This window comes from Balearica regulorum, chromosome Z (assembly GCF_011004875.1).
Source record: "Balearica regulorum gibbericeps isolate bBalReg1 chromosome Z, bBalReg1.pri, whole genome shotgun sequence".
Classification (NCBI taxonomy): Eukaryota; Metazoa; Chordata; class Aves; order Gruiformes; family Gruidae; genus Balearica; species Balearica regulorum.
Genome location: NC_046220.1, coordinates 25231940 through 25245089, shown reverse-complemented (window position 1 = coordinate 25245089; position 13150 = coordinate 25231940). Strand labels below are relative to the sequence as shown.

At 35.3% G+C, this 13150-nt stretch overlaps 1 protein-coding gene across 4 annotated transcripts in view; it reads left to right on the top strand.

Annotated features, from left to right (window-relative positions):
• FER (FER tyrosine kinase) overlaps positions 1-13150 on the top strand; it is a 174366-nt gene that overhangs the window by 78454 nt on the left and 82762 nt on the right. For 3 of the 4 annotated variants that reach the window (XM_075739369.1, XM_075739370.1, XM_075739371.1), the window contains 2 exons: positions 7186-7389; positions 11275-11397. In XM_075739369.1, the coding sequence (XP_075595484.1) occupies positions 7186-7389; positions 11275-11397 (327 nt within the window). The remainder of the gene's footprint in view (positions 1-7185; positions 7390-11274; positions 11398-13150) is intronic. The other variant, XR_012832932.1, reaches the window with a different exon arrangement.

Here is a 13150-nt window from a genome sequence, read left to right as displayed (position 1 = left end):
GTAGTGTTGTACTACATTCTGTTATTTTTACAGCTTAAATAGGATTTTTTTTCTGAAGCATCATTCATTTCCATCTACATGGACAAAAATTGCATTAAAATAATGTTATTAAAACACTGTTCTGATTGATCAGCAGACCGGATTATATTGTCATATAATAGTACATCAGAACAACTTGTTGCACTTTAGGAAAAAAAGGATAATTTACAAGTTCTTTGCAGCTCCCAGAATAGTGCTATACTTTTAAGAGTACTCTTCCCAGTGAGTCTGATTTACTGGAAATGCTGGAAGTGTATTATGATATTCTGTGGTAGGTCAGATGGTCATGCATGTTTTAATTATTGTTGCAATAATTATATTCCACATATTTGTTATAAAGTCACCAGTATATTACTACTACTACTGCTGCTGCTGCTGCTACTGCTAATACTACTTCCTCAATAACTGGTACTATTTAAGTAGTTAGGTATTACACATCTTGCTTCAGCCCGCACTAAAAATTGCTGTTGAGTATCTCTTCTAGTTGGCTTTTTTTAAGGTTCCCTAATGGATGGAGAAACTTTCTTGTTTCTTTTGCTTTTGCATTACAGCTGTTTGTTTTCATATAGAAACTTGCAAGGCTAGTTAGAATACTTGAGCACCTGCTTAGGAAGGTGTAAAGTTTTACTTGAAAACCTCCCTCCTGTTTTTTGGAGAAGTGGAACATGTGATCGTGCCAACCCTCCCAACAAAAAAAAAAAAACATAAAAACCAAACCAACCAGACAAAAAAACCCAACCAACCAACAAAACCACACAAAACCGAAACAAAATAAAAAAAGTTGGGCAGAATTTTTAAAACTTTTTAAAATTGCCTTTGAATTGTGATCTAGTCACCTGAAACATTAGCTCAAAATAACCCATTAAAGGACTCAGTAAACTTTATTTAAGCTAAACAATATTCAGAAGGTGTGGAACAGATTACAATTGCATATATACATATATGTGTATATACATATCTATACATAGGAAAATTGTAGATAGTGATGAAGGGAATAATAAATATGATAATGAGATAAAATCAGGAGAGGAAGGCTTTTCCCATGAAAAATGTGAAAGATGTGTGGCATATTTGAAAAGTAATAGGAAAAACCCTGCTAAAATATTAAAATATGCCTGGAGATAAACTAACTCTCCATATTATCATGATCTTTGGTTTATAAAGCTTCTAATTCATGTAAAGATGCAAAATTTCATAATAAAAGCATATTAAAATGTGTATTGCTGTGACCTCTGTTTTTTGTGTAGGTGAGACATACGCGTCAACTTTTTCTATTTGTATATGTTATACAACTTGTTATGATTTTTGTAAAAATAAAAATACTACATAAAACTGCTTCAGAGAAAAATTGGAAGAGAAAAAATTCAAGAAGAGGAGCAAGATAAAATGTTTAAGATGAAATCAGGGGAAGTCAATGTCAAAATTTTCATTTGCTTTAATTAAAGTGTCATTTTAAATAGCCTCTGTGCCTGATTTTGATTTTCATTCCAATCTATATCACTATTAATTCCATGGAAGTTGGTGTAACTGTGGGTGTAGATGCATGTTAGGTAGGATTGCTGAAGCCTTGGAATATGTTTGGGAGAAACAAGATTGGAATTGGGTCATTTGAGGGAGAAAGTAAAATCTGAGTAACAAGTGTACTCTTGATTACCTAACACTTAAAGGAGCTTCAGAGTCAGAATATATAAACCGATTTTCAGTTTTGTTTTGTGTTTTGATTTAGTGATTTCTTGTGGGCTAGAAAAGCTAACTGTGTATATACAGCTCAAATTTCCTTCACGAATTACTACTTAGTTCTTAATGTGCTCAGCTGCTTGGCTTTTTCCTGCTGACAATTCCATCACTATGCTTATTGCTGAACTGGTGCTTAAAACTTATTATCCATCAACAAAGTATACAAAGTGATTATTGAAGATATATTATAAAATAATAATAACATACATAAATGAATTTGTTATTTTTTTAAATAGATGAGTATTTAAAAGGATCTCGAAGCAGAGGAGGAGAAGGAATGGTACTGATCCTCTGATATAGCCTAAAAATGTGATGTTAACTTCCTGTTTTCATACTGTATGTTTTAAGTATATTGAAACTTTAAAAGTGGAGTCAGATCTTGGTTTAAATGTAGTGCTATTCTGAAAACATCATCCTGTATTTAATTGGTGGGAGAAGTTGAATTTTGTGTGTAATTAGAGAAAACAATTTTTTTTTTGTCATATGGAGAAAGTTGTAGAGAAACTGTGTACTTCTGATAGCAGCCAGGACTTTAACTTATGTGTTGGCACTTAAATGATTTGCATGTTCTCAGAATGAGAAGTTAAAGGGTAATATCGGGAAAAAGTATTGTTGGAAGAGAAAACAGCAAGGTTAGGGGTTCAGGTGGTTCCTCTGGGACAAAATGCAAGCCAGCTTTCCACAATAGCATAAGACATAAGTTTAATCAGACGAGGAGAGAAAACACAGGAAAAGGGGCAACTTTAAAGTGCTATGAATAAACCGAATGAAGAATCTGAATGAATTGCATCATGAATGCCAGCTTCTCCCTTCTGCCTATTTTTTTGCCACTGAGGCATTTGAGCTTGGCACAGACATCTGTTATTGTTTACAGAATAACTTTTTTATAGTTTATATTATAATAGTGGAATTAATGTTGGTTTCAGATGGTATATTAGCATGTGGGAATGAGCCAGGTACACTGAGGCTACAGGCAGGATATTTCATAGGGAATTGTCTCAAATTATCAACCTAAATTCACTGCTTAACTTTCTCATCTGTGTCTGTGCCCCTCTTTTTTTACACTGGGAGAGAAAAAATGTCTTAACAAAATGTGTTTTGTTTGCTTAAAGATGGAAAATAAGGAAGTACGCAAAGTTTGAGTTCAGAATATATGTGAAAATACAGTACTGAGTAAGCTATTAGTTTAATAAAATCTCATGGTTTAACCCAGCCAGCAGCTAAAACTACCACACAGCCATTCACTGACTCCCCCCCAACTATTAGGAAGAAAACTAACTCTATACTAGCCAAAACCAGGACACATTCCCATTATTACTTTATTGTCATTGACAGTGTAAGTGCAGGAATAATATCTAGTTTTTTGGAGTTAGAAATCATACACTGCTGGTTGCTCAATTTTTGTCTTGAATAATACAGCAGCTGGGGCCTGCTTCATTTTACTGTTGGAGAAAAACTGCTGTTTCAATGGATTGTTAAATGAGGAGAAAACAGGGGGCTCAGAATACATAAAGAGTACTAGGTCTGTGAAGAGCACGATGAAGTATATGAGGGCATTTGCCTCTCAGAAGGAAAAGTGTGATGAAGTACGTCAGGGCACACACACCCCAACCGCCCCTCACCGCCACACACCGTCGCGTCTCCCCCCGCCATGCCCCCAATAACCCATGAGTGAAATACGGCAATAAATGGAAAACTTGAAGGACAAAGAAAAGGCAAAAAAAAAAGGAGGGGTTGAGAGGGAGAGTAGAAATCCGACAGTGTGAGTTCCTTTCCTGCTGTATGATTTTGTTAATTGTTTATTTTTAGCTTCCAGTCAAATTAACAACAAAAATCTTAGAAAAATATGTCTTCGTTTAAGCTATTGAATCACTAAGTGCTTCTGTAATAGGGTACACACAAATGAGCAAGAGATCTCATCCCCCAAGTGAAATTATAAAACATCGATGATTAGAATGCGAACTTGTTCTTTCAGGTATCTAATTAGTCATATTAAGTTGCTTGCTGATACTAAACTCAGAGTTTAAAGAACAGAGATGGGAATGTGGATACCTTTTTCTCCTCTTTCTTATAGACTCACGTTTCTTGTATTTAAATTGTTTAATTCTAACTGTAATATGCAGTAGGAACATTAGCACTAAGAGGTGTAAACTGAGTTGAAATCAATATTAAGATGATCATAGAATCATAGAATGGTTTGGGTTGGAAGGGACTTCAAAGATCATCTAGTTCCAACCCCCCTGCCATGGGCAGGGACACCCTCCACTAGACCACATTGCCCAAAGCCCCATCCAGCCAGGTCTTAAACACTTCCAGGGATGGGGCATCCACAACCTCTCTGGGCAACCTGTTCCAGTGCCTCACCACTCTAACAGTGAAGAATTTCTTTCTAACATCTCATCTAAATTGACCCTCCTTCAGCTTGAACCCATGACCCCTTGTCCTGTCACTACACTCCCTGATCAACAGTCCCTCTTCATCTTTCCTGTAGGCCCCTTCAGGTACTGGTAAGCCACGATTAGATCTCCCCAGAGCCGCCTTTTCTCCAGGCTGAACAACCCCGACTCTCTCAGCCTGTCCTCATGGGAGAGGTGCTCCAGCCCTCTGATCAGCTTTGTGGCCCTCCTCTGGACTCTCTCCAACAGCTCCATGTCTCTCCTGTGCTGGGGCCCCCAGAGCTGGACGCAGTCCTCCAGGTGGGGTCTCACAAGAGCGGAGTAGAGGGGCAGGATCACCTCCCTCGACCTGCTGGTCACACTTCTTTTGATTGGCTTTCTGGGCTGTCAGCTGTTGCATTTGTACTGTTCTTTCTGGGCTGTCAGCTGTGTTTTCTTTCATAGCCAGTCAGGGTGAATACTGTATCATACAGAAAATATGTTGGAATCAGAAGACTTGTTCATAACAATAATGTGATTTTAGTAACACTCAAACCATGAATAATTATTACTTATTTCATCAGAGAAACCACCTTGATTATGATTGCCCCAAGTAAAGGTAATGTAAGGTAGGAGACAGCAGAGGGTACCGTGTGGAATTTTCATTGTTTCCTTCTCAAGTAATAAATACAGTTTAATAAAATTTAAAAGAAGAGGGAAGATTGATGTTAGTGTCATAAACAACACCATAGCTGGCAATGGCTAAAGTGCTCTGTTGTTCTTCCATAAGCTCTGTCTCTATCATAAAGCCTTTTAAGATGTTTCATTCTGGGATGTGATCGTGACTGTCTAAACAGTGACTCAGACTTGACCCAGTTCGAATATAAACAGGTGTTATTATTTGGTGGTTTTCTCTTAAGGAAAGCTATAAAATCGATGCATGACAGATTTTTAATTTTTTTAACCTTCCTTTGTGAAGATAGTGAACTAGTTTATTGACCCTGAACTATCCTTCTATCCTTAGAAACATTTCCTCTTGAGTAGAAATGTGTTTCTGTGGCAAGGGCTGTGTTACTCTGAACCCCTTAACATTTCTTGATAGTTTAACAGAGGTTTGGGTTTTCTGGCAAGTCAAACTGGGCATCTTTGAACAATAAATGTTCAAGTAAGTAACAGTGTACACATTTTGAAAGCTTATTTTTTTCTTTTAGGAAGTTCTGAAACAGAGTGACTTAATGTCATTTAAGAGACAGATCTGATCTGAGATGTATTTAACTGTTGATGAAATTGAAATCTATGATTGCCGCCTTGGCCAAACAATATCTTGGGCTTTTAGTAGTTCACTATGCTGATTAACACAGTACCTTTTGTTCATAAAAACTCTGACTGTGCACTTTCTGTTCAAGCTGTTGTTATTTCTTACACAGTCCTTCGTAGCTCTGAATCTCTAATAGAGAAAATCTGTAATAGAGCATACTTGCACTTTGTAGTGATGCGTCTATTGGTTACAGTGCTGGCCTCAAACCTCATGTCTGAAATTATCCCTGATACAACCCCAGGGCTCTGGATCTCAGTATTGACATCTGAGAATATGAGGCGCTCTCAAGCTCTTAAATATGTTCTCCAGTTTTCTATCAGGATCCTGGTCTAAACTAGACCTCTTGAAATATAACTTAGAAAGGCAGCCAGGAACCTACAGACAAAGGCAAGGCATTTTTTTTATACCAGAAACTTTACTGTGAAAGTGCTAAAGAATTAGAGGTATTTGGAAACAAGAAGGTCTGAGTAGATTCTCTTTCTTGAGTCTACTCATTCCCACTCTGACGGTCTGAGATTGTTGCTAGTGGTTTTTGTCTACATAAGTATCTAACCTAAATACCTCCCAAGGAAGACCTTAAACATGCAGATAGCCTCCACCATGCCCGTAGGTGCACCATTTAAAGTTTTTCCCTTGCATGCATCAATGGAGTCTTTCCTTTCTCTTTCCTCATCCCCATAGGGGATCATATCATCCTTGATGACACAAAGAAAATCTGTTTTTTATCAGGGCAGAGCTGTAGGAGAAGTTAATTCAGAATCATATGCTTTGTGTGTATCTGTTTGATCATGCTTAATTGAGGTGTGGGTCTTTGTGCTGTTACCTAAAATGCAGTTCAGCAGGCTTGCCTGGGACACATTCCCATATCTGTTCAGCTCATGGTACACTATGCACTGTCTTCTTTTGTTCAGAGCTTTACCACTCTGGCAGTAATAATTTCTATGAGCTCTGGCACTAAAGATTTTGAATGACATATAGCTTAAGTAAGTGCTTGTCTGTCTAGCCATAACAAATCTAAAATGGTCACTGAACAAAATATAAAGTTTTCATCTGTGTTTTCTTAAACAATGTAAACTTGGTAAAATTAATATGTGAAATTGTAGGTTAAAACTCACGACCTTCCATCTATAGCCAGTGAAAATAATTTCTTAACAATCTTTATGCCTTCAGAAACTCTATGCTAAAGTTATAAGCACTGTACACCTAGGTGTATATTCTGTGCTACAGTGTAAATGCTAAGAAAAATGTCTCATAGAACTGTTGATTGATTTGGGATGCAGTTGGTAAATTCTATGAAAACAATTTATCCAATTAAAATCCTTTGTATAAATCAGTTTCTTATGTTTTTATGTTTGAGAAGTTTCTGTCTGGATAAAGAAATGGTTCATTTTGAATTGTTAATAGCACGTCAGTATGTGTGAGAAAGAGTTGGTCGGTATGGCTTAGGAAAAATAGCAGGCTGGATGAAAAATATTACTTGGTTTTATGGACGTTCCATAAACTTCTGCTTTTTATATATTAAATTTTTTGGTAATAGAAAAGAAGATGATCTATGCCTTTTGTGTGAATGTAAGAGCCTTGATTTTGTTTGTTAGTAGAAGTACATAATTTAGATACAGAAATAGAAATTATTGTTGTTCATCATGTTTTTCATATAAAAGTAAACTCTAAGAATGTACTGTTATAGTAACATTTTTCTTCGATATTTTTCCCAAGTTCTTTGATGTAATATCAACCACTGAGAAACCATTGGCTGAGCAAGACTGGTATCATGGTGCAATTCCAAGAATAGAAGCCCAGGAGCTGTTAAAACAGCAAGGAGACTTCTTGGTGCGAGAGAGCCACGGGAAACCTGGTGAATATGTCCTTTCTGTGTTTTCAGATGGACAACGGAGACACTTTATCATACAATATGCTGATGTACGTCTCTGATACAGTACTGAATATTCAATGTTAGGAAGTCTATAATTTCAGCTAAACAATTTAGGATCTATATAATTTACTATGGCAAATGGCTTTAGCCTGTATATGAAAATATCAAAGCTGTTGGGAATATTTCCATCAGTGCTGAAATCAGGGGAAAAGGTAATTTTGTGAAACAAAATTAAAATATGAAGTATGAGATTATTCAACATCTTTTATCTTATATTGAAAAGCCAAGATATTTCTGTAAATGTTTTGAAATCCAGAACTTGTTACTGCTAATTTATGCATGTACATTTATGTATATTTAAAGCCATTTTCATAGTTGGTGCTAATTAGGCTACTCTTAATTCAGACTGTAAAGATTCCATTGAATCTTCCTGAAAAATGGAAGCATTCACACAGACAAAAATAATCTGTGTTGGCTTCTATGCAGTTGGGAATTGAAGTTCCTGCTGCACTAGAGATGCTTCTCTTCTTTTTAGCCCTATGGATATTGTTTTGTTCAGTATAACAGAAATGCTTGTGGATGTGGCACAGCATATATTTTTCTAAGGACCAAAATCGATCCTTTTGTTGCTCTAACTTAGCAAAAATCTGTCATTTTAAACAATATGCTAATTTTTATATGCCTTTATCCAATATATTACTTTCTAGTCTTCTTAATACATGACTTGTTTTTTAATGTATTACGTATTTTTCTTTTTACCTCTCAGAATTTCAGACTCGTTCAAAATATGACAGTTCTGATAACATTACTAGAAATTCTTGTTGACGTATGACATAGCAACAAATCATTCTCAGTTTTGATTCAGTAATGCTGCCAAAACATATTTCAGTCCCTTGTAAAAATCTCCGATATACAGAATAATACACAAATTTAGACGCGTAACGATGTTCACACTGAGGGAATTTCCTCATCTAAATGCCCAGCTGATGCAACATGCCTAGAGGCAGTCAATATTTTGTACCTGGTTTATTTCTTTTTAATGAGAGGCAGTGGTATTTTTCAAACTTCATAGTTGGAAGGCTTCTGTAGGATCAATGATTTTTGACACTTGTCCAGCTGGAGTTTTCATTAGTTTTCAGCTGGAGTTTTCCTTGTAGAAGTGAACCTTTACATCAAGTCAGTGTTTATTTTATTTTGATTTTATGACCTTAAAGTATTTTGATGTGTCAGAGTGCTGAATGAAAAACTAAGAGCAACAAAATTACCTGTACCTAGACACAGAGGCTGCAAGATGCTTGGAGGTCTCTGATCCCAGCCCAGCAGAAATAAATGCACATCATATACGTGGTATGGGTGAAATAGTTTTGTGTAAATCGTTGTATGTAGCAAGTAGATCTTCAAAAAATGTAGATTGGACTTTCCGGTCAGTTAAAATAGAGGGAGGTTTTTATAAGTATTACTTTGAGGCTACCTCTACCTGTACCTGACTTTTTTGTATTGTTTTTTTCCACACACACAAAAAAACCCCCACCAAAACCCACCACCAACAAAAAAAAATCCCACAAACAAAAAACCCCCCAAGCTATCTTTATTTCCATAACTTCACTGCTTTCTCTTAGGAATTACATTTGAAATGTAAGACTGATACTGTTTAGTATTGCATAGCTTGGACAATCCAAACATTATCAGGTCACTAGATCTGTCTGCTTGTACATTTAGTAATACAGCATTATGTTCATCTGCTCTTGGGATTCATTTGTGGCAGATTTTCTTGGCAATCATGGAAGTTAAAACTTTTTTTCTTAAAGAAATGCAGGACTTCTTATGCACTCCTATAGGGTGAATTTTCTGCATTTACTGTGAAAAAAGCATTGATTATAAAAAGAGAAAAAGCTTATTAGGCTCTGAAAAGGAGTTAGTAGATGGTGGGATTATTATTCTAATATTACAAGAGGGATTGTATTCATGAACATGGTAGGGAAGTTTGAGGGGAGTTTAGTGCAAGGGATTTGTTTGTTTGCATTGGTATGAACAACGGGGAATCAGGTCTCTGTGACTGGTGAAATTACACTCTTGGATCACTGACAGGTCCCCACTGGTCTCCATATACAAATTTTCTTCTGAATCAAATACTGAAGGGCAGAGTGGGACATGTACCTGTTTTAACAGTGATCCGTTAATTGCATAAGTATTCTCTCTCTGGTTTTACCATTATTTTAAAGGCTAATCTTAATAAAACTGTGTGTGTGATAAATGACTTCATTGTTCAGCTTTAAGCATCAAAATTCACTGCTGTCATTCAAGGCTACTGGTTTTTTTCACTGCTGCTTTTTTGAGGCTGTGCTATTTTCAAATTGTTGTTTGTTAGTGATCTTAATAATAGTCAGGATCCTGTGTAAATACACGGAATCAAAGAACATGGTCTGCCCTGGAGATGTTACATAGAAGGCAGCAGGTGGGCATGCAGCTGGGTCTGAGATGAGGAAATAATAGGCAGTACGGTTATTGTGCTAGGGAGACTCTAAGGACATCAAGGGTTTTTTGATTATCGGCACAGAAATATGTATGAAGGAGCTTATTTGAAAGGAATGGGAGCTAATGTTACTGGTCAATCAAAGCTGAGTCACTATTTAATAAGTGAATGAAGTTAAACAACAAAATAAACAACAAAAAGTATTCAGACTATGGAAACATTTTATGATAGAGAACCAGGAATGTTAAAAGCAGGTGCTATGACCAAGCAGTCTTTACAAACAGCGATAACACGTTTCAGCAATATTCTTAAGGCTTTAACCCCTAAGAAAGATAAACTTACAATGCATTGTGCAAGGAATTTAACCCTGGGGGCTAGAAAGAAAAAAATCTGCATGCCAGTGGTAGAGTTTTTCGTTGCCCAGTTGTGTAAATTAACTTGAATCATGTCTGTGCTTTGACTTTCTAAAATTACAGTACTTGTTTATTGTTGCCATTGTCAAGCTGGCTTATGGCAGTTCCTCTCTTGTGGAAAGAGTTCTCTGACTGCAGATGCTGAGTTTTATATAGGCACAAGACTTTATCCTGTTTCCCAGTCAGCTGCAGTGTATAATGTAAGACATTCAGAAGGATGAAATAAACACTTCTTTACCATTTTTTCCCTGTCAAGTGTACGGGCAAAGATAAGCAATGAAAATACTTTTTTTTCCACTTCACACCTGAAAGACTAATACTCATAGTAATCTTTGCTAAGAAAATGTTACATGCTTCTGAGAAAATATTAAGAGATTTAGTTGATTCTGTTGTGTTTAATTAGGCATATAGAAAGAAATAATTTCATGAAGGAGAGAGGGGAGGAATTTTATCTTGCCCAACGTCTCTATGAATTACATGTATGACCCTCTTTTGTTTTGAGCTGCTATAGACTCTTCTGGTATATACTCCTTTATAAAGACCAGTCATGCATCTTATACTCTGTGCCAAAGACTTATTAATTTTATCAAACATTGTAAACGCAGTACGATCTGAGTAAGATAGTCTTACTTATCTCCTGTTTCTTTTATTGTGAGATGTTTATTTTTTAGTTTATTTTCTCTAATTCCTAGAACTTTAAGTAATTAGGAATTTTGTGTTGTTTTTTCTGGTTTAGAATATTTTATTTCACTCTGTTGGAGTTTTAAGTTTAACTGTCCTATCTTCAAATTAAGAGTTTAAAAAAGTAGTTACTTTGTCATGTTGCCTTAAATGAATGGTGCAGTAATTTTGCATTTGTGAATGTATCATATTCCTAAGATCATTCCATTTATTTCAGTAGAAATACTATTAAACAGATCAGTAAAAAAAATATCTAATTCTGTAAAAGCAAACATTGTTTTGTTACTAGTGAGGGAAGCTTGGTGATGTGCTTTTTGTTTGTACAGCTTGTAGAGAAACAGTTATTTCCTTTTACCTCCATACAGAATCAGTATCGTTTTGAAGGAACTGGGTTTCCAACTATTCCTCAGCTCATAGAACATCATTACACAACAAAGCAAGTTATTACAAAGAAATCTGGTGTTGTTCTGCTGAATCCTGTCGTTAAGGTAATGCATACATTCCAAGAACTCTCTGAAAAGAATGTGGGTTTTTTATTGTTTTTTAAATATATTCCTATGCAACTTCTCAGAAATTTTTTCATTCTTGCTTACTTTGTGACTCTCTTCTTCTGAGCTTTTTCAACTTGCTCTACTCTGTGCAACATGATCCTTTAAAATAATGCTTCATCCCAATTCTTACAACAAATCTTTACTATCTTGAAGGAATGGCATTCAGCATCTCACAAAATATCTTCCTACTTTTCTTTTTGGTTTCCCAGTTGGATTTTACTACTAAGTAATTGAAAGTAGTATGTTGCCGAAAAAGTTGTGATGAAGGATTTTTTTTTTAATAAAATGGTGGGATTTAAGTGGTAAAGTTCTTAGGAAATTTAGAAGAGACAACTCCCTTTTGTGTCTATTTAATATCTCAGAAATAAGTTATACAGACACAGAAAAAGGTATTGTCATTCCAGCTTCATTGCAAATTTGAAATAAAAATTCCCTTTTTAATCAGTAAGCTATTGCAGAATGTCTGTTAGGAGGGAAACAAAAAAGGGCTGGAAATATTAAACTATATCACTGTTTAGAAAACTTAAGAGTCTCCTTGGTTTCTTCCAGTAGTTTTGTAGTTAATGTCTGCTTAATTGATATTCCATTCATAAGCCAACTCTTTTCCACTGAAATCTTTGCATTTTAACTATGTATAAGCCATTTGTTCTTGATCTTTTTAAAGGTACTAGTTTCAAGCATGTGTAAAGCACCCTATGTGTTGTACAAAATGTTAGGAAGCATAACAATTTATATTTCAGAGTAAGTTTCCTACTCCAAGTTCCTAGTTCTTTTCTGCTAAGAATCCTAAGAAACAAAAGCATATTCCTTTTCTCAAAATTAACGTGATTTTTTTACACTGCTCTGTGCTTACATATTTTATATAATTTTAAAATTTAAAGAATGGGGCTTTTAAAATACATATTTTAGGTTAATGTCTTGCTGAATAGCAAATTGACACTTTACTGAAGATAGAATATTGCTTAAATTCATTGTAGAACATACAAGAAAGCATGGGACATAATTTTTGATGTGTTAATAATTGTATTTTGATAAGAACTGTTTAAGGTAAAAATACAGGTCTGTCGAACTCAGAATGAAATCTTTTTTTATCTTTTTTCAGATTTTTGTCTTTTATAATATGCTAATTGTTTTAAATGTTTAATGTTCTTTCTGTTTCCTGGCTTTTTTTCTGCCTTTGTATAATGTACATTCCGTGAGAGCAACCCTATTTTAGCAAATGTAAAACTGTAGTGCAGTATGTTAGTACATACTAAATGAGAACAGAAATTATTCTTAGTTATTCTCTGTTAAATTAAACAGGAAAACAGCATCTGGAAAACACCATCTCTTCATTCTCTGTTATTTGCTTTGTAGACAGGGAGGTTCCATATTCCTGACAATTTTGTTTCATTTTGCTATCATTTTTTTAAAAAAGTCAAGTTTTAATTTATGCATAGTTTCTTGTAACTTTGTATAGTCAAGGAATTTTTCTGCACCTATACTATGAAATATGGTCCCAAATGATTTTCCTGATCATTTCTCCAGTACTGTACTTGATCTCATGGCCTTTGAGGTGTAAATGCATATAGGGATAGTCTAAATCCCTTGATGATAACCATGCAGACATGTATGACTGTGTCATGGGTCTTTGAATCCACACCACTACTACTACATTCAGAGGTATCATAACCTCCTTACAAAGTGGTGC